This window comes from Acomys russatus, chromosome 12, assembly GCF_903995435.1.
Source record: "Acomys russatus chromosome 12, mAcoRus1.1, whole genome shotgun sequence".
Lineage (NCBI taxonomy): Eukaryota > Metazoa > Chordata > Mammalia > Rodentia > Muridae > Acomys > Acomys russatus.
Genome location: NC_067148.1, coordinates 54,637,493 through 54,659,135, shown reverse-complemented (window position 1 = coordinate 54,659,135; position 21,643 = coordinate 54,637,493). Strand labels below are relative to the sequence as shown.

At 48.7% G+C, this 21,643-nt stretch overlaps 1 protein-coding gene and 1 non-coding gene across 2 annotated transcripts in view; both read right to left on the bottom strand.

Annotated features, from left to right (window-relative positions):
- Positions 1-2,796: 2,796 nt before the first annotated feature.
- The window catches only part of Ddx11 (DEAD/H-box helicase 11), a 31,300-nt gene continuing 12,453 nt past the window's right edge, over positions 2,797-21,643 (bottom strand). The window contains exons 7-27 of the mRNA XM_051154456.1: positions 20,047-20,154; positions 19,316-19,403; positions 18,827-19,032; positions 17,154-17,306; positions 15,445-15,491; positions 15,026-15,105; positions 13,782-13,826; positions 13,604-13,671; positions 12,430-12,468; positions 12,115-12,232; positions 11,891-12,013; positions 11,400-11,512; positions 7,285-7,357; positions 6,936-7,039; positions 6,238-6,387; positions 5,924-5,992; positions 5,711-5,811; positions 4,962-5,046; positions 4,621-4,699; positions 4,302-4,456; positions 2,797-4,226 (exon numbers count right to left, since the gene is read on the bottom strand). Coding sequence (XP_051010413.1) covers positions 4,191-4,226; positions 4,302-4,456; positions 4,621-4,699; positions 4,962-5,046; positions 5,711-5,811; positions 5,924-5,992; positions 6,238-6,387; positions 6,936-7,039; positions 7,285-7,357; positions 11,400-11,512; positions 11,891-12,013; positions 12,115-12,232; positions 12,430-12,468; positions 13,604-13,671; positions 13,782-13,826; positions 15,026-15,105; positions 15,445-15,491; positions 17,154-17,306; positions 18,827-19,032; positions 19,316-19,403; positions 20,047-20,154 — 2,040 coding nt within the window. The 3' untranslated portion in view covers positions 2,797-4,190. The remainder of the gene's footprint in view (positions 4,227-4,301; positions 4,457-4,620; positions 4,700-4,961; positions 5,047-5,710; positions 5,812-5,923; positions 5,993-6,237; positions 6,388-6,935; positions 7,040-7,284; positions 7,358-11,399; positions 11,513-11,890; positions 12,014-12,114; positions 12,233-12,429; positions 12,469-13,603; positions 13,672-13,781; positions 13,827-15,025; positions 15,106-15,444; positions 15,492-17,153; positions 17,307-18,826; positions 19,033-19,315; positions 19,404-20,046; positions 20,155-21,643) is intronic.
- Positions 21,505-21,642, bottom strand: LOC127196775 (small nucleolar RNA SNORA46). The gene has a single exon (XR_007831543.1). It is a non-coding gene; the product is annotated as a small nucleolar RNA SNORA46 (small nucleolar RNA).

The following is a 21,643-nucleotide window of genomic DNA, read 5'->3' as shown; positions in this document are numbered from 1 at the left end:
ACACCTCCCTTTCTGAGGAAGCACCATAAAAGATCGAGGAGAAGGTCATCACCAGGACCTATGACACTCCAACCCATGTCTCTGGTCAACTTTTAAACCTAATTCACCAAATGCTCAGTTGCCCAAGACGAGGGCCTTCATTGAAGACCTTGAGAAACATCCATGGGCCATGGAATGTGAAATAAACAAGCCAAGTGAGACCTTTATGGACTTGAGCATCCCTGACATCTTACTGTGGCCAGCTCACCATGTGTACAGCACATAGGACATACCATGCACATAAAATCACACACAATTGGTTCTGAGTAGCAGTTGATCCCATGTGGGTGATGACTCCACTCTGACATGACCACTTATATCATGGGCCGTGTAACCATCCACAGGTGTGTGGTGATGGTGGGGGTGTCATATCCCAACATGAAGTCTCCAGAGCTGCAAGAGAAGATGGCCTACTTGGATCAGACCCTTGTTGAGTATCTACAGTGTTTTAGAAGACGAAAGGAAAAGGGCCAGGGAGGAAGAGGTGTGACACTCCTAGGACAGGATGACAAGGTCCTACATTAGGACCTCTCACTGTACAAATGATTTCTTTCCTCCCTAGGGGAAACTATGCTAAAACTATGGAGACACTGAAGACAGGAGCAACTTAGTCTCTCTTCAGTCCCCAAGGAGGGGACAAGAACCTGCCAGGAACAAGGGTGCAGCCTGGTGTCTTACCAGATCTTAGGTGACCAGTGACCTGACCAGTGACCTATCTTTTTTTTTTGAGACAGGGTTTCTGTGTGTAGCCTTGGCCATCCTGGACTCACTTTGTAGACCAGGCTGGCCTCGAACTCACAGCGATCCGCTTGCCAGTGACCTATCTTAAAGGGAGACAGTATTACCCGGCTTTTCATTTGAGATGGGGAAGTAAGGAACTTGAAAAGGAATTTTCCTTGGCAGTGGGGGCTGATACTAAATGGGAGCAGGGGCTGAAGAGGCCACTCAAGTTCAAGGTTGGGTAACCATAAATACAACAGGAAGTCAAGATTGTGGCTCCCTGTATGACTCTGGCAGGATGAGGGCCCACAGCACGTGCTTGGTGAGGTTCCTGCACTGCCCTGCAGCCCAGGCTAGCTTGCGGGTCTCATGTGCAGGAAGCCCCCTTCTGCCTGCAGCCCAGGCTAGCTTGCGGGTCTCATGTGCAGGAAGCCCCCTTCTGCCTGCAGCCCAGGAACCTGGTTTCCCTGACAGCGACATTCTTCGGCTCCATGGCTTCATCCCTGCACACCTTCTCCGTCTTGTTAGTTCTCTGCCGCACCTGCTGAGCTTGCGCCATGCAGAGGTGTATGGACCTGGGTTCAATCTGTGCTTTTCTTCTTTGAGTAATTAATGTTACTCCTTAGCACCCCAACCCCTTTCTGATGGCGATTAACATCAGGGCTGCTGGCAGTGAGCTGTTTCCCCAGTCAGCAGCTTTGTCATGTAATTCATGTAGCATCTGTGTCCAACACGTGCATGCTGAGGCAGTGTTGGTGACAGATTAAATAAGACAATAAACACAACCTGTATGCAGGGCTGTACGCCTTTATCCCCAGTAGTCAGTAGGTTGAGGAACGTGGATCTTAGGAGTTAGGCAAGGCTGGTGTACGGATATAGTTCCCGGACAGCCAGGGACACAAAAGAAGCCATGACTCAAAAAATAAAAGACAAGGAAACAAACAAAAAAGCTCAAACCGTGTAGTGTAATGCATGGCAACGCGTTACACTGATGCTGGCTCACTCCCAACACCTGCCTCGTGCTTTACATCAATTGCATATCTCTCATCACTGATCTTTCCTAGTTTGTTATTTGGGATGCCTAGGAAATGGGCAGAACTCTAGATTCCATGAAAGGCTCCTATCTCTGCAGGAATCTCCCCCAAAGATCCCACCGTCACACCTTTCTCTCTCATTCTAAAGAAGTGGGCAAAGTTCTGCTCCTACACACTCAGAAGGTTCCCATCATCATCTGCACCCACACTCATCGGAATGGTCTTTAGGAGACGTCGATTCTGAGAGGTCAGTTCTTGGCCCTCCAGAGAAGCTGTGTTCAGGCGAGGTATCGTACCGGCGGTAAGGAACAGGGTTGGCAAGCGGTGTTCCATGTACAGGACGGAAGGGGGTTGGAGAGAGATGGTCCATGTACAGGACAGAAGGGGGTTGGAGAGAGATGGTCCATGTACAGGACGGAAGGGGGTTGGAGAGAGATGGTCCATGTACAGGACAGAAGGGGGTTGGAGAGAGATGGTCCATGTACAGGACAGAAGGGGGTTGGAGAGAGATGGTCCATGTACAGGACAGAAGGGGTTGGTGAGAGATGGTCCATGTACAGGACGGAAGGGGGTTGGAGAGAGATGCTCCATGTACAGGACGAGGGGGTTGCGATGCTCCATGTACAGGATGGAGGGGGTTGGAGAGAGATGCTCCATGTACAGGATGGAAGGGGGTTGGAGAGAGATGGTCCATGTACAGGACAGAAGGGGGTTGGAGAGAGATGGTCCATGTACAGGACAGAAGGGGGTTGGAGAGAGATGGTCCATGTACAGGACAGAAGGGGGTTGGAGAGAGATGGTCCATGTACAGGACGGAAGGGGGTTGGAGAGAGATGGTCCATGTACAGGACGGAAGGGGTTGGAGAGAGATGGTCTGTGAACAGAAAGCAAGGGGGTTGGCGACAGATGCTCTACATAAAATGCTCTTCTCGAGATCATAAGGACTCATCCAGACATGCAGATCAGGCACTTGGATTCTAGCTCCCATTGGCTCACCCATGTCGGTAGGGATCTACCAGAAGTATGGATGAAATCTGTATGGAAAGAATTCCCTGTACTTAAAGCGTTCTTTTCAATTTTGACAGTAAGTCCCCACTCTATCCTGAATATTCTAAATTAGCCCTCAAAACAGGTAGCCTTCTGTAGGGAGTGCCAGCTCCTTGTGGGATGTTTTCCCTTAGATTGATAGTGGGGCTCTTGGGATCCCAATGCAGGCTCAGATGTTCCCTGTCTGAATTTAAAGAAATCAAAATAGATTAAGGAAGCATCATTGGCCACCCTCACCAGTTACATCAGAACATGTGAATATATGAAACACTATATAATCTGGCCAACAAAGATGTAATGCTCCTTGTGGACCAGCAGCCCCTAGAAAGGATGGAGCCTTCCTCACAACACTCCAGCAGGAACAGCCCTGAAGACTACTGGGCATGCTGACCTCTAAAGCTCCCCTGTCCACAGAGGGCCAAGTGGCTATGTAACTGTCCTGCATCTTGCCTCACCCCTTTTCATGGAGCAGGGCCTTGTGTACCATGGGTCGATCCACTGTCTCACTACCTGACTTGCCCAATCCCTAGCAAACTTTGCTTACCCGTGTTAGGATTCAGAAAAGAACAACACACAATGAAAAAGAATGGCAACTCCAGGACTCAGCCCAGGTGAACACTGCCCTTAGAAAATGAAGGGCAGCCTTGCCAGATAGACATGGATGGCTCAGCAATGTGGGCTTTACTCTTGCCCCGGAGTCTCAAAGGGACACAATGTCTGAGGGAGGGAATGGAGCATTTTCTCTGGGTTCAAACAAGAGATGAATTGGGGCAACAGCTACACAATCTAAAATGCCTCAGTCAGGCTGGTGGACTCTACATTAATCATGCTGAGAGTCTAAGGAAACTGGCATTGCTGCTGAGGCCATGGTAGGGGTGGTGGCATCAGGATCTTCTCAGGGGCCTGAAGGAAAGAGGCCCTGCTGGCTTGAGAAAGACCAGGAGCCAAGTGACAGGCCCTACTCTTACTAGAGTGGAGCAGTCAGTAAAGCCGAAGCGGGACATCTGTGGTTGAAATGGGAGTCAAAGGCCCAGAATGGCTTACTGTCCCTAGAAAGGACAGAGGCAGGGTGGAGCTCGCCCTCGAAAAGGCCAGAAAGCTACTGCTCCCACAGCCTCCTGAAGCCATGGAGAAAGGCATTATGGTAAGAGTCAGTTAGGAAATGAGGTGGCCCACGCCAAGTTCCTGCAGGACGATCAGGACTTGTCCTGGTGGCTTTTCTATGTAAGTCAGAACACTGGAGTCCACTGCCTCTGGAAGGCTGCTGTAGACATGGCAGTCTGCAGAAGGTTTAGTCCTTCTGAAGCCAAATACAAAGGCCAGGTCAGGCAGGGAGAATAAAAGGGAGGCCTACACCAAAGAGCGTTGTGACTTCTCTCGATGAAACTGCAGAGGAAAAAAAGGCTGTGAGAAGCCTCATTTCAGACTGGGGAGTGCTGGGACACAGGGAGCAAAGCTAACCTTACTCATAGCAGCAAAGGCAGGGCCAAAGGTGGCTTTAATCTCCACTCGGTCTCTTATCCAGGCTGGTAGCTTCGCTAGAACAGCAGGCCGTGCATATCGGTGATCCAGGAGCACAATGCTGGCAAAGTCCCTCTGGTGCCTGATGGCCCTGCCTGGGTAGAAACACAGGCTGGAACTGTTGAGTTCAACTCACCTGCCAATACTGCATGTCCATTGGGGTCTCCTCCCTCATTGGCCCCTCAAATGGACAGTAGAGCATAAAATCCCTCCATCCTCAAAGCATCCATCTGTCCCCCAGCAACAGCCTCAGACCTACCTATGGATTGGTTAACAGCCTTCATACAGAGATTCTCCACCAACACCTTCCCTGGGGGTGGCTGACCTTGTATCCTAGGCTGAGAAGAAAACAGAGACTGGAGATCAAGCTTTAGAGCCAAGTCATATTTTATGACTCTGGTCCAACAGCTTGTGCTATTGGTTTTGCTACAGGGAAGATCAAGTGAGCTAGCTGTATATGCCAAGACCTCTAGGGAGGAAAGAAATCATTTGTATAGTGAGAGGTCCTAATGTAGGGCGTGTCATCCCGTCCTAGGAGTGTCACACCTCTTCCTCCCTGGCCCTTTTCCTTTCGTCTTCTGAAACACTACAGATACTTACAAGGGTCTGGTCTAAGTAGGCCATCTTCTCTTGCAGCTCTGGAGACTTCATGTTGGGGTATGGCATCCCCACCATCACCACACACCTGTGGATGGTCACATGATCCATGACATAAGTGGTCATGTCAGAGTGCAGTCATCACCCACATGGGATCAACTGCTACTCAGAACCAATTATGTGTGATTTTATGTGCATGGTATGTTCTATGTGCTGTACACATGGCGAGCTGGCCACAGTAAGATGTCATGTGTGGTCTTTAATGCTCTACACCTTATTTTCTGAGACACGGTTTCTCGGTAAATCTGACTAAAGCTTACATAAACCTAGGGTCCATAGGCAGATATATCCAGGGGCCTGCCATCTCTGATGCCTACTGCTTACAGAAAATACAACCCTGCAGGCTTTTGTGTATGTGCTGCAGATTTGTCATGTCTTCCTATGTTCTCAGCACGCATTCTCACCCTCTAAGCCATCTCCCATCCCTTCCATCACGTTTATGTCCCTCTGCTTCTCACCATGGGGTGACCATTTGGAAAGAGTGTTTTTAGTTCAGAGATCCATCTAAGGCTGAAGACCTGGATCCTAAGCAAGACATGGCTGCCTACTTCTCTGGTGTATACAGCCAGATGGAGAGGGGTTTCAAACACTCCACCTACAGCCTACAGACTCCAAGCAGGCCACATAGGTACTGACCCTATGGCATGACTTGCCAGGTAGGGCCCAGGGCTCTCAGGGGATACCACACTCACCGGCCCAAGTCATCAGAGAAGTTGATCCCTTCACTCATCTTCCCTCCAACCACGGAGAGGAGCAAGGCCCCTGTCAGATGGCCTCCTGTGTGACTGCAGCACTGTTGGGAAGAACCACACCAAAGTGGCTAATCCAAAACCAGGAGCCACAGAACTGCTCCCATCTGCCAGGCACAGGTGGCCTCTGCATCCAGCCTCGCTTCCCGCTCTCACCGTAATGCACTTGCAATACGCCATCAGCACCTGCTCCACCTGGCTTGCTCTTTTGGGCTCTTGGAATATCTGCAGGAAGAAGATAAGGTCTCCTAGCAAAAGGCTTCAAAAGACTGAGTTTTGGGCCTCAGGCTGCTCTTCCAAGCGTGAGAATGGTCCACCAGAGTCAAGCTACAGGGAATCCCCATGTCCAGGGTCCCAGGCCTAGACATGGTAGACTGAGGAACCATGCATGCCAAGTCAACAAGATTGACAGACCCTTAGGAAGAGCAACAGCTAGCCAAGTCCTCATCTAGAAGCTGAGGGGCACTCACCTTTTTCTTGACAGACAGACGTGCCAGCAGGCCAGTCTTGTCCCAATGAGCATGAACCTGGAGCAGATACTCATAGGAAGGGAGGAAACATACCATCCCTCCGGGGACCACGTTGCACAAGTTACAGAGAATCCGGCCTGTCTCCTCCATCTGCAGGAGGCAGACAACGAGAGAGCATGGAACAAGACCCACAGCCACACCCACAGTGGATGGAGGCCTGTGGCATGCAATGCACTCAGCACTCTGTTAACAGACATGCACACCTGGTGCTTCTGGTGACTGCTTGCTTTTATAACACATCCTATCACTGGTATTCCAGAGATGAAAGCACCTGACTCTTGGTATGCCACCGAGGTCTCCCAAAGTCCCCATTTCATGGGCACGATCCAGAACAAATTAGCATTGAGATACTACAGGAGGTGTACACGAGAAACACACTCGTTGAATGACAGAGGCAAGGAACAAGAGACCCACAGAGGGTCAACCTCTCCCACCCTGCATCCTAATGGGATGCTAGGAGCTCTTTAGAAAATATTTAGCAGTCTATGGAAAGGAATGCAGCTAAGATCTTCCTTGATAAATACCTTAAAAAAAAAAATCTATGGGCCAGATGTGACCATGAGTCACAATGCCAATGCTGGTAATAACACTCTACTTGGTCACAGACCATAAAGGAGAGGAAGTGGGCCGACACTCACCATCTGAGGCAGCTCTCTCCTCTGGTAGGTGAATTCCAGCTGTTGGTTAGAGGGCCCGCTGCATATAATAAGGGGCAAGATGTTTTCTGGAGGAATCACATGACCTGGTGATATCAAAGGAGGGCTGGAAACTAGTTCTCAAGTAGGGCAGTTTCTCAAATCATTTCCCCAATTAGGAGCAAAAAAATTGAAATACAGATGGCTTCCCTCTGTACTGACATAGCCAATGTAAACAATGTGTGAGGTGAACAAAGAGTTTAAGAACCTAGGCAAGTGTGTACGGTTCCAATCCAGTGGTGCCCTCTTCCTTTGGTGCCTGGCCCGTTTTACCTTCCACACAGTTGCTTACCACAAGAAAACTCCACCACTCGTTCAGCTTCCACTCCAGAACATGCCAGCAGCTGCTCCCGGAAGTCAGATACCTGTCGTCATAACATCAGGGCCTTGTGACCTCAGAGCTTGGGGCTGTGCTCTGCAGTGAAGGTAAGAAGTCTGGGACAGGAGGCAAGCTCAGACATCAGGAAGAAGGAAGGGCCAATGACCATTAGCTAAAGGAAAACAATCAGTAAGAGCAGCCAGTGTTGACAGAAAACCTAAGGAACAGCAAAGGAGGCCCGGGTGCATGCCTTTAATCCCAGCACTCGGGAGGCAGAGACAGAGATCTCTGTGAGTCTGAGACTAGTCTGGTCTACAAAGTGAGTTGAGGACAGCCAAGACTACACAGAGAAAGCCTGTCTCAAACAAACAAATAAATAATAAAAATAAAAATAAAGGCCAGGCGTGGTACCGCATGCCTTTAGTCCCAGCACTCAGGAGGCAGAGGCAAGCGGATCGCTGTGAGTTTGAGGCCAGTCTGGTCTACAAAGTGAGTCCAGGACAGCCAAGGCTACACAGAGAAATCCTGTCTCGAAAAACTAAAAGAAAGAAAGAAAGAAAGAAAATAAAGAAATGGCAAAGGAAGTTGGCACATTTGGCTCCAGGCCCTTTTTTTTATCAACAATACAATTATCCACAACATACAAAGAACTTAAAAAATAAAACAAACAAACAAAAATCAAACAACCCAGTCAGCAAAAGGTATATCAAAACAGTATATGTACACTGTTTTGTTTTTTTTTTTAAGATTTATTTATTGTATATAAGTTCTTTATCTGCAGAACAGGGCATCAGATAATATTATAGATGGTTGTGAGCCACCATGTGGTTGCTGGAAATTGAATTCAGGACCTCTGGAAGAGCAGGCTGTGCCCTTAACCAGTGAGCCATTTCTCCAGCCCCTGAACACTATTTTTATACAGATCAGAAGAAGGAAGCAGATTCCATTATAGATGGTTGTGAGCCACCAGGCCAGCAGAGAGCATCAGGTCATATTATAGATGGTAGTGAGCCACCAGGTGATTGCTGGGAATTGAATTCAGGACCTCTGGAGTGCAGCCAGTGCTCTTAACCCGAGCCATCTCTTCAGCCCCGTACGTAAGTAAAAAAAAAAAAAAAAAAAAAAAAAAAAGCTCCTACCTTATCCTAACAGAATGACAATCAAAACAAAATACTCAAGGCTTAGCGATCTCAAGAAGTTGGGGAAGACAGACTGTAAGAGCCAGGGGTGAAAGATAACAATCAAATAAATTAATTCAGGACACAATAGGGCTAATATATCACATGATTGTGCAGACTGAGATCAGAGCAAGCTCAAGGCAGCCAGAATCCCAGCATGGATCCCACCACTAACTGAGGAACATCAGCCTTTGACAGCCATGGGGAAAGGAAAGGTCAGTTCCTTTAGTGATGTGAACCTCCAGGACATCGGTCACACACCAAAGCAGGACTCACTACCAAGACTACCTGGGCAGCACAGAATGGACATGATGAAGAAAGAAAGGGGAGGGGGGGGGTGAAAGACGATATATGTTCCAAATACACCAGATAAAATTCTAAAAGAATAAAAATATTGTTTAAAAAACAGACAGATCAACAAATCCTGGCAAGGATATGGACAAGAGGATCCTTAAGACACTGCTAATGGAAATGTGAACTAACCTAGCCACTACAGAAGTCAGCATGCAGGTGTCGCAAAACAAAACACCCTGAAAATAGATCTTCCGTACGGCCCAGCAGAATGAAAAGATGAAATAAAAGGAAGACATGGCAACTAAAGTATAAGGAAGATTTTTATTGTGGATGTAAGGTAAGAAAACAGGCAGAGAAAAAAGCCCAGGCTGAACATGGCCAGCTGACTAAACTGGACCATGAGAGGTCAGATGGGAGGAAGAACAAAAGAGGAGCCACTGATCAAAAGGCAGCCTGGGCCAAGAGGCCAGGAGAGTGGTGTAGCCAAAATGGCTGAGTTCTATAGGATTCAGGCTGGGTGAAGGGAAGAGAAAACCTAGGCCCTGGAAGGAAGAGGTTTAGGGTAGGGGCCAAGCTGAGGGAGGAGCCACAGGTACCAAATGATGCTGGGATCACAGTGATATATTAACAGGCACCTCAATTAGCTATTTGTCCTGGGTTTCTGAGACCCAACACCAGCTCTACTACTCTAGGATATTCAGTCAAAGGACCCCAACATATCTCAGGGTCTTCCACGTCTGTGGTCACTGCAGCACAAAGTACAAAATCAAATCAGTAAAACAAGATGCCCATCCAGAGAGGCTGGGACAAGACGAGATTAGAAATATATTGTTTTGCAGGGCAGTGATGACATACACCTTTAATCCCAGCACTAGGGAGACAAAGGTAGGCAGCTCTCTTAAGTATGAGGCTAGCCTGGTCTACAAAGCAAGTTCCAAGACAGCCAGGGCTATACAGAAAACCCTTGGGCGTGGGGTGGGGGAGATATGCAACTGAGGAAGATGACATTAAGTGAATTAACATAGCTGCGGCCCTAGATTTTATATAAATACATGAAATCATTACCCATAGTGACACAGCGTAGAAATATCACTAAGGGAACAATGGGAAGGAAAGGGGTGAGAACAGGGAGGAAAGTGAGCTATGAGAAGAAATGCCCTCAGTACATATACACATACAAAATCTTTAATAAAAAACTTAGCCGGGCGTGGTAGCACATGCCTTTAATCCTAGCACTCGGGAGGCAGGGGCAGGCAGATCACTATGAGTTCCAGTCCAGCATGGTCTACAAAACAAGTTCAAGACAGCCAAGGCTACACAGAGAAACCCTGCCTCAGAGAGAAAAAGAAACCCTGAGGCCTGGAGAGGCGGCTCCATGGCTAGAGGCCCTCACTGCTCTTGCAGAGGACGTGGGTGTGGGTCCTAGCACCCACATGACCAGCCAAGGCTACTCATTAAGACTACATAGTACGAGCTGGTGCACGCTTTACTCTCAGCACTTGAGAGGCAGAAGCAGGTGAATCTCTTGAGGCTGAGGCCAGCCTAGTCTACTTAGTGAATTCCAGGACAGCAAGCACCTTGTAGAGAGACTCTGTCTCAAAACAAACACAAAAACCAAATAGTGAGACCCCCATCTCAAAAACAAACAGAACAATAATGACCATGCACAAAGTCAACACACCAAATGAATACAAATATACAAATCTGTACACACACCCCACACCAAAAACAAAACAAATGCCTATGGGGCTTGGAATGTGCCTCAATAGTAGAGTGCCTGCCTGGCCCATACATGGTTCTGAGGTCCATCTGCAGTCATACAGGGAAAACAGGACAGAAAAGCCAAAGAAAGTTCTAAGGGCCACACTGGAATCCATGCCATACTTAGGAGCCTGACAGGCTAGACCCCAGGGCTGTGCTCTCAGGATGAAACAAGGCCCAGCCCTTAGATCTGCTTTGTCTGCACTGACCACAGAACTGGGAAGACTAGAGATAACAGTAAAGGGGTCTATGTCTCCAACAGAGCAGGAGTGGTGTGAGTAGCACACGGCGAAATGTAACATATCTACGTGGTTAGGATGCAGCACAGTGGAATATGCTAAAGCAAATACTTGCTGACAAGGATAAATATTAACTTTTTGTTGCAGACAGAAAAAGCAAATTATAGCAATAATGTAGAAGTGTGTGTGTGTTTTTTTTTTAAATATGCACATACATATGCAAAAGTTCCACTGCAGCATGACCCTTTGGCTGGTAGGATTCTGGTGTTTCCAGCTTGTCACTGACTTCTATAATAAAACTGTAACTTCGAAAAAACATATAGATAGGCAATGGCTTTCTAAGAGAGACACTGGTACAAGAAGGGGTGAGAGAATGGTACAGGACAGCAAGCACCTTGCAGAGTCAGAGTCTGCGCCTACAGAGGGCTCATTCTCAGAGAAGCCTGCTCCAGGGCTGCACACAGACAAAGACACAGTCCTACTACTACATTGCCAGCCTAAAAGGCAAAGGTGGTGAGATGGCGGCAGCACCTAGTGGGCACTGCTGGACCTGAATGTGCTGGCCAGGGGACAGAGGAGAGAGAGATTGCATGTGTGTCCTTCTCTGGCACCTTACCGGCTGCATGGTGCCACCTGCAATGACCACTGCTCGACATTCCTTCACCACTTGGGCAAAGTGCACAGCTGGGTTCAAGAGTAAGAATTTGAGGCTGCTCTGACCAACACTTCCTGAAAGAGAAACAGACAAAAGGCAAAAGGATAAAGTAGATTAAGCACAGGAAACTCCAGATGGTCCACAAAGGCCAGTGAGCTACCCCTCTCCCCTTTTAAAAAGCCCATTTCTCCTACTGTTAGCACTATGAGTTATGTGGAAATTGAGGTGCACAGTTAGTCTGGCCAGTGGTCTACTCAAGCAATAGAACACAGATCTCTGAAATCCAACCCCCATCTAACCTCAGCCATAAGAGTGTGCAGGTTCTGTAGGGACCTTGCCTTAGACAATTCAGCACTTCTCAGGCCCAGTCTCCAGCACCGCTGCTGGCTGCAGGTCTAGGAGACATGTGCTTCCTTCACATACAGAGTAGGGTGGTACAAGCCCTGGATTACCTTGGCGGCTCAGGATAACCCTGCCGTCTTGGTTAGCAGTGGTGAGAGCTGCTAAAAAGGCCTCAACATGCATCAGTGGGGAGGCAGGCCGTGGGGCTGCAGACTGGCCTTCCTCTAGGGACTCTGCAGAAAAGGATGGGATGAGAATACGGCCTTCCTCAGGTCAAGTCCATTTTCTTTCCAAGCACCTGTGTCTGGCTCTTCTCCCTGGCCCTCTAACTCACCCTCAGGCCCTGACTGCAGGCTCTTCAGGAAGTACTGGAAGCCATCCAGATTGCAGTTCTCCTGAGAGGCTCCGAGGGATGGAAGAACAGCTCCAAAACGTTCTGTGAAGCCAGAGAGCTGCGTGGGGGAGGAAGAGCAGGATAGACAGAAGTGGGAAGAAACCCTGAGTGAGACACCCGAGCCAGCTGCGGCCCATGTCCTCCCCAGCCAGAAATCACTGCACACTGTGGCAGCAGACTAGGAAGCCCAGACTCGTCAGGCACAGAGTAGAGCAGGCAGGTGCTCTGGCTCCTTGCCAGGACGATGAGAAGTACCTTCCTGCTGACCATGCTCTTCTCCAAGTACCGCTGCACCTGCAAAACCAGAACAGCCAATGTGCCAAGGGAGCACACTAAGAAGACAGCTACCCCATACCACTAAGAAAACATGGCTCACTGCCACCTCAGAGGAGCCCAAAGCCTCCTAAGACATCTTTCTTACCAGCAGCACATCAGCAGAGCTCGACTACCCCTAGGAGCACAGGGCTCCTCACAGGACATCCCATAAGTGTAGCCTCATCAAAATGCCCTCCCTGCTCTGATCACTCTATGGGTGTTCAAGACAAGATCTGAAGTAGGGAAGCTTGGTTTAGCCTCTAAGAGCATTAGCTGTTCTTCAAGAACCTAGAACCTACATGATGGCTCACAACCATCCAGAACTCCAGCTCCAACAGATCTAAGGCCTTCTCATGACCTCCTAGGGTACCAGGCATGGGTGTGATGCACAGATATATATGCAGACAAAACGCGGAGGAGGAGGAGGAAGAGGAGGAGGAGGAGGAGGAAGAAGAAGAAGAAGAAGAAGAAGAAATAACTGCTTGTTGGTCCCTTCTAAATGCCCCATGTGAAGACTGGGCCTCGAGGAAGTGAAGAGGTAGGTTAAAAACAATCTCAAACCGGGAGTGGTGCCACACACCTTTAATCGCAGCTGTTTCCATGGAGGCAGCAGTACTTAATTTAGACAAACTAGGTTGTAATTTAGTGGCTCTCACACCTGTGAGAGCATCGGATATCAAAGGCCAACATAAGCAAATGTCTGAGACTGCAATCCAACCCAAGGCTCCACCTAGACAGGGATCAGGCGGTCCTAGCCACGTTTTCACCCTGCTCACATCATACAATAATGCATCATGGATTAGAATCTGAAAACAATCCCAGAGAAAGACCGACAGAACAGAGATGGAGAGGACCTGGAAGCTGTGTTTATGCCAAGGAGTGCAAAGAACAACCTCCCTTTCCAAATCCCTGCAACTCCTAGCCTCAGAGTGAAGATCTGGCTGTCGCTGTCCAGTTTAAACACCTGCTAACTGCCTGGCCATGATTTAGATCCCTGGACATTGACTACTCTTTTGCATTTTCTCTCTTCCATGCTTGTTTTGACTAGGTGCTAGAGGCAGGACGGAGGCCTTGTGACAGCGCGAGGGTTGATGCAGTCAGAGCAGACCTTTACCTTGAACAGGTTGATGTTGTCTACCTGGCTCTGAAAGAGAAAGTCGTTGATGCTCTTCAGCTCAGACCCTGCGGGCAGACAAAGGACACCAGTTCTGCACCTTGCCAAGGCCCCTGCTCAGTCCCAGAGCAAAGCTGAGTGGGTCGCTCCACCTCCCACGCTTGACAAACCTCCTCACCTGTCTGGGGCAGGCTCTGTGTACTAGGATTTTGTTTAACGTTACCTAAAACAAGAATTCCAATAGGTCATGGTGCTAGTTCTCCACCTACTTCTGAGCTCTGAACTCTGTCCTATTTTCATCAACTACAAGGAACATTCATGTTTCAAGAGACATTTGTTTTAGGCATTTACAGTAGAGAAGGGACACAGTAAGAATGGAAGCCAAGGCCAGGCAGGAGACAGGGTCAGAGCAGCCTCCAGTGTCACTCTGAGCAGGACAAAGGAGAAGTCAGGGTCTGCCTGTGGCACAGGCAGAGAAGGTAGTCTCCAGCACTAACGGGACATGATCTTGATAGAAAAGGCTCTACTGGCTTTCTGGAAATATAGTTCTACAAAAGCCTTTAAAAGCACTGCCACATAATGAAGCAGACCCAGGCCAGAACAACCAAAGAACCCTGGATGCTGGAGTCAGCAGCCTCCAGTCTCATGAGCCACAGGCAGGTCCCACCATGAACTTCAGTTTTCCCTCTGTCAATGAGGTTTAAAGTTCCTGGGCTGCTCTCTACACAGGGGCAAATAAGACGGCCTGGGTGCCAGTGCCAGTACATCGTGTGGCTGTAACTACACCATATAACATTGCTTTGCTTTTACACTGTATGGTTACCATAACCATACTGTCAGGTTTTTGTTATTGTTGTTGTTGGGGCTTATTTTGGGGGGGGGGAGAGGTGGTTTGGTTTGTTTGTTTGTTTGTTTGTTTGTTTAAGACTAGGTTTCTCTGTGTAGCCTTAGCTGTCCTCGAACTCACAGTGATCCCCAGCCTCTGCCTCCCGAGTACTGAGATTAAAGGCATGAGCCACCACACCTGGCCTCTGTCAGGTTTCTTAAAGTAAAAGGAACCAAACGTGAAGAAATAAACTGACATAACAACAATAAAAAAGCTAAGGCCAAATATCTCAACTAAGTTAGAAAAAAGGAAATCCTATCAAGACAGTGCTTAACGCTGGGCGTCGTAGCTCATGCCTGTAATTCCAGCATTTGGGAAAGCAGAAGCAGGTGGATCTCTGCAAGTTCGAGGCCAGCCTGGTCTACAAAGTGAGTTCAAGATGGCCCGGGCTATTGCACAGAGAAACCCTGTCTCAACAAACAAACAAACAAAGACAGTGCTTAAAAGCATAAACCACCACCGTGTCCTCACTGGCCTTGCAGAGACAAGACTCAGAGCCTGCAGCTGGTGGGTAAGCCAGGGGATGGTGCATCTACCTCCCAAAACATCCACGAACTTCTCCAGCAAGTACAGGACCTGCTTGATGTACATCAGGTTCTTGGCCTTCAAACGCTTCCTGAGGAAAAAGCGACAGAGGCAGAGTGGCAGCATTCTCCAGCGGCTTCCTCCACTGAGTACCACTAGGTCTTTCTGCCTAGGGCCAGACACACTGGGCTGTGAGCTACAGACTCTCAAACAGAATTAAAAAAAAAAAAAAAAAAGGCTGCTATGACCAAGGTTTTCAGAGCCTGCTGCTGTCCCAAAAAAACTAGATACAGGGGCCACACACCAGGACAGCCCACTTCACCCTATCTCTCCAAGGTCTTACAGTAACCCCCATTTGTGCTCTGGAAGGCTAGCATGGAAGCCACTAAGGCTGCACGTGGCTAGAGGTCTTCCTCAGGTAGTGTCTTACCCGTATCTTTCCATGTACTGGAGCAACTGAGAGTGGGCCTGGCAGAGCTAGAGAGATAACAGAACAGCATGAATGGCTGAGGGTCTCTGTAGAGAGATATTGGAGTATGCCTAGGAAATGCCAGCCCAGGACACACGGGAGCTTAGGCAGGGTTTCTAGGACTGCGACCAAACACCATGACCAAAGGGCAATTTGGGGAGAAAGGAATTTATTTGGCTTCCACTTCCAGATTACAGTGCATCATCAGAGGACCTCAGTCAGGACAGGAGCTCTGCAGGGCCGGAGCCTGAGGATGTCAGGACAGGAGCGCTGCAGGGCCGGAGCCTGAGGCAGGAGCCTGAGGCAGGAGCTGAGGCAGAAGCCATGGGGGGTGCTGCTTACTGGTTTGCTCCCTATAGCTTGCTCAGCCTGCTCTCTTATAGAACCCAGGACCATCAGCGCAGGGACCCCCACCCACCATTGATCACTAATTGAGACAATGCCTTACAGCTGGATCTCATGGAGGCATTTCCTCAACTGAGGCTCCTTCCTCTCTGATGACTCTAGCTTGTGTCAAGGGGGCACACAAAACCAGCCAGTACAGGAGCCATCAAGGTGATGATGGGCAGTGGATGGTAACAAACCAAGGCAAAGCATATGGAGGCTGGCCATGGGCTGATGACAGCTGGGAGAGCAAGGGAAGAGGCTGAAACCTAAGGTGCTGTATCACTGGCAAACTAACGTTGGTTGGGAGATGACTTATACTCCACCAAGAGTCGGATTTAAGCAGGTGGCAGATACCACATAGGTTTCACAGTCAGAGGCCGGTGGTCAAATCCTGGCTCACTTCAATTTGTGCAGTATGAGTAAAGGACACAGCACTTTGACCTCCATGAATCCTAAAACTCCCCAAATAAAGCAAGGAACACTCCCCCAAGAGAAAAGCAGAAGCACACAGAACCTGTCGAGAGCCAAATATGGTTAGCTGAGCGGCTGTGCTGCGGTAGAGGGTTTCCGAGCTGCTGACCTCTGTGAGAGGATCCTGCAATGGCTTGTGCTGCTGGAGAAGCAAGCTTTGCTGCACCTGGCTGTTTGCATTACCTACCACTCAGAGAAACAAAGAACTTGGGCAGAGAGTTTTTCCAGGCTCTGCTCTCTCTTCAGCCTGCCTGAGAAACCTTGGGGAGGGAACCTGTAACAGGAGACTTGCCTATGTTCAGCATATAAACCTGCACTCCCTGCTATTAAACAGAGGCCTTGATCGGATATTCTCATACTGGCCTTTGTGTCTGTGTGTCTCTGTCCTGTCTCCCCAATTCATACCTCCTCTTTCAGGTGTACCCTGGTTTGACATGTTCCGCAGGACAGGACAAGAACCCTTTCAACACTTGGCACATACCAGATGACAGTAAACAGAAACCTGCAGAGACCCTGAGCATTTCTCCAGTAAAGACCCCTAAAGCCCTACCAGTAGTGATAAAATGCCATCCTGTGAGACTCCTGGTCTCTGACACCACCATGCTACTGACAGAGAACCTGTGAGCGGCATCCTGGATGAAGGATAGCTAAAGACAAAAGAAGCCAGTTCAAGCTGCCTCACACTTGACAAGGAAAGAGGGTTTTAGTTCAGCTTGCCCTCTACCAAGCCCATATCCATAGTAATTCCTGGCTCAAAGCATTTAAAGGAATGACCTATGTCGCTCTGCGTAAGATAGGAGAGGGTGACCCACCTGGGAGCCATTGACTTCTGTGCTGTGGATGTTGGTGATGGTGTCTATCAGGTTGTGTGCCTCGTCAATGATCACCACCTGGCCTTGCAGCCTGATTCCCGCAGCCTGCCGGGTGGCTGCATGCAGCAGCATTGGGTATGGCAACACCACCAGCTGTAGGAAAAGGTGACCGTTGGACAGCAATGGAACGAGTCTTGTACACAGCAGAAGGCTTAAGGCTTGCTTATCCTGCAGTAACCTATCCAGGCCACTGAAGTCTTAAAGGAGGTTATTTAATTTCTTATTCAGACCTTGCACAGGGCATTCAAGCCAGAATACCAAAGTTCGTTCAGCACTGTCTGTTCCAACACGGCTTCTTTCAGATGTCAACTATGAGGAGCTCACACTGGAGCTGGTCACCTGGGGAGGGGCCCAGGGTGGTGAACCTCAGCTAAAATCCATGGCAGCCCTCAGGCTCTAGAATTCCTCAGCACACTGACTGTCAAGAGCACCACAAAGCCTCCAGCCTCTGGTCCTGGGCTCTGTGACTCTGGTAAAGCCTAATTTAAGCAACCCTTGGTTTTTCATCATCTAAGTGAACTTGACAAACTGCGTCAATTGAGGGTGAGTATAAAATCAAATCTGTAGGTGTGTGTTGCTATGAAGATTTTTCTAGTAAAGACATGAAGGAAGTGGGGGAGACTGCTCAGTTGGTAACGTGTCTGCCTTGAAAGCAAAGACTGAGTTTAAGCCACAAGCCCAGAGAGGAAAAAAAGCAAGGAGTGGTGGTACCACTTAAAATCCCAGTGGCAGGGAGGCAAAGGCAGGCTCACGTGCCAGCTAGCTTTAGGCATGCACACACATGTGCACCTACGAAAGACACACACAAAGACACTGATACTATAAAACTTAAGAAAACTGAAAACTCAAGGCCCAGGTGTCAATATGGGCACCATCATTTCAGACAGAGAAGAGCAAATCATCTTTCCGGGCCCCAGTGTTCTCATGTGGAGACAGATCTATTTCAGTAGGCTGTTACACAGGAAAAGGCAGTGAAAACTGTTCACATGTCAAGACCATACCTATTTCAGACCTTCTCCATAAATGGTGACAGTGCTAGCTCACTGACAAGTCTGTGGACACGGGAGTCCCTCAACTCATCTGTACCCACATCTATCCACAAGTGAGCACTGCCCTGAGCAACCTTAGGGAATCCATTTAAGTCTCCCAGATGACACAGAGATCCCTATGAGTGAGTTTCAGGGAGGGAGCAAGATAGCATAAATCATCCACAACGAAGAACAAGGCGCTGTCAGAGAAAATCAGCTTTGTCTCTGTATAAAGGCAAATCGGGTCTAATCAGGACAGCATTGCCACCCACATGTGGGCAGGTGGGTACATCAGCAGTCCAACCAAAAAGCCATTTGATTACGTTCACTCTGGTGTGGTTCGCAGGCTCCTACCAGCTGAGTGCTCAACAGCACCAGCTGGCTTCTAGCACAAAGCCATTAAAGATCCCTGGCCTCTCTGAACTCTATGCTCTGGACAACAGAGCTTTGTGCCATGAATATGCAATGCAGCAGTTGTCAGCCTAATGCAGGTAGGGGCATCCTCCCTACCAGAGAGTGAGCAAGTCTTGTTCTGTAAAGCCCAGTTGGTGCAAGAACTACTTCCCATCTCTGCAGCACACTCACCTGAGCTGCAGGGACAGCAAAGCGGCTTCCATAGTAGGGACAGGCCCGGGCCTCCTTCCCAAGGGCCACAAGCTGCTCCATGTCCTTCACCTTCAGCAGAACCTCATCCCGAAAAAGCTGCATCTGCTCATGGTTGTAGAAGGGGCAAGAGGTCTGGATCTTCTGTCTCTTTCTCTTCAGCTTCTCTTCCCCGGCTCTGTTCTTCTCTGTGGTGGTACAGATGAGGAAAGCAAGGGCAGGAAGGACCTCAGTTACATCTGGGGTCAGGAGTAGGTACGGTGATGTCTGAGCCAGGTCCCTGCTGCTGACTCAGGAAGCGTGAACACTCTTGCCCAAGGAGGGGCCTGAGGAAGAAACCAGGGCCTGCTTGGCCATTGTTTCTGTTAACACACACGTCTCCATTGTCTTGGCCCTATTACAAACCCCACCACGTTTCTGCCACTTCCACTCTGCCCAGCACAACTCATGACACAAGGTCCCTGTGCATACCGTGTTTGCTTCTTTGCATATCCACGCAGCGGTCATTCATAAGTTGCACAGAACCCAAGTTTTTCACATCTTCATTCACACAAAGGTTCTATTCGGCAGGAGAAAAGAAAAGCAAGAGTAATGCCGGGTGTGATGGTGCATGCCTTTAATCCCAGCACTCAGGAGGAAGAGGCAGAAGGATTGCTGTGAGTTCGAGGCCAGCCTGGTCTACAAAGTGAGTCTAGGACAGCCAAGGCTACACAGAGAAACCTTGTCTCGAAACACCAAAAGAAAGAGCCAGGCGGTGGTGGCCCAGACCAATAATCCCAGTACTCGAGAGGCAGCTCAACATCTTTGGTACTGACTATTGATAGGTGTCTTTTTGTTTGTTTTGTTGAGACAGGGTTTCTCTGTGTAGCTTTGGCTGTCCTGGACTCACTTTGTAGACCAGGTTGGCCTAGAACTCACAGGGATCTGCCTGCCTCTGCCTCCCGAGTGCTGGGATTAAAGGTGTGTGCCACCATGCGGGGCTCGATAGGTATCTTTTGAAGATAGAGAACAGAAATGGTGCTGACTAAAGGACCCAATACCCAGTCTGCATCTCCTGCATCCTCTGAAGAACAGAGAAGCCAGCAAAGGCACAGTGCTTGCCATGCCCACCTTGCCTTTGCCCTCCTTTTTTTCTATGCCTGGGCTAAGAGACAAAGACATAAAAGGAGTCTGTTTTGACAAGAACACCTCCCTTTGCTTACCTGCCGAGAGCCCAGGGAGACTAGCCGTGTTTCCTCGCCAAAAGGGCTCTTGAGCACTTCATGCACAAATTGGGCCAGCTGTGAGTGTGTCCGACTGCAGTAATAAATCTGATCAGAAGAAATCAGGGGATTGAAAAGGGGGAGTCTTACGAGCTCACACTGACCTGAGAGCCTGCAGGGGAAGGAGAGTGGTTACAAGTACAGGCTCCTGAGAGGACAGAGTCAGCTCAGGTGTGCCAACACCTGATGAGGGCCTAGCAGCACCTAGGACTCAACTCTCCCACAATTTAAACTCAGCCCCAAGTCCAACCACAGTAAGAGCTGGTGACCCTGGGAGAGCAGGCCTCCCCACTTCAGATGGCAATGGTTCTCAGCCCTCTGGAGAGCACTGGTGAAGGTTACTCCCTCCGCATACCGTGAAGGGGAAGGTGGAGCCTGAGGTGCACATTCTGGCTGCTTTAGGACTTAGCACAGGAAGGGGGAAAGAGAAGAGCACGGAATGGCACTTGCTTTCCACACAAGAGAAACATCTCAAGCCGGGCGTGGTGGCACATACCTGTAGTCCCAGCACTTGGGAGGCAAGGCAGGCGGATCTCATTGAGTTTGAGGACAGCCTGGTCTACAAAGTAAGTCTAGGACAGCCAAGGCTACACAGATAAACCATGTCTAGAAAAAGAAAACAACAACAAAAAAAAGAGATCTTAAATGGAAACATGTACTTATTTTTTGGTTTTTTTTTTGAGACAGGGTTTCTCTGTGTAGCCCTGGCTGTCCTGGACTCACTTTGTAGACCAGGCTGGCCTTGAACTCACAGAGATCCACCTGCCTCTGCCTCCCGAGTGCTGGGATTATAGGGGTGCACCATGTACTTTTAAAATAGAGAGGTGTCAGGCTGGAGAGATGGCTCAGTGGTTAAGGGCACTGGCTGCTCTTCCAGAGGTCCTGAGTTCAATTCCCAGCAACCACCTGGTGGCTCACTACCATCTAAAATATGACCTGATGCCCTCTTCTGGCCTGCAGGTGTACATGCAGATAGAGCACTCATACATAAGATAAATAATAAAATCTTTTTTTTTCTACAATAGTATAGAATTTATAAATGTAAAAGAATAAGCTATGAAAGAAATTCTCAAATTCATATTTGAGAATTCCACTGTCCTTTCTAAAAGTAAGCTATTAATTCCGAGAATATACCCAAAGCAGATCTACCCCATATATCATATTGGTATTGTCTTACTGTGTTCATTAGCAAACTGTTGGCATTACATTTGAAAAAATGTTTTAAGGAGCTCACTCATGGAATACTTATCTACCATGTGCAAGACACTGCATTGGAGTGGAGTCCCCACAAGGCAGAATAAACAAATGAACGGCTATTATTAAAATTTGCCTCAGAGTACGTGTGAACTTACAAAGATGGCAATAGTCCTTGCTGTGAGATAATAAAGTTGAACACAGTCATGTTCCTTAACTCCATAAAGCAACAACAAAATGGTACATGTCAGCTGTGCATCAAAGAGCCAGGAATTCTTATTGCACTACAGCGTAACCAGGAACGGGGGGAAAATTCCCATCCATAGGTTTAAATATAGTGCTA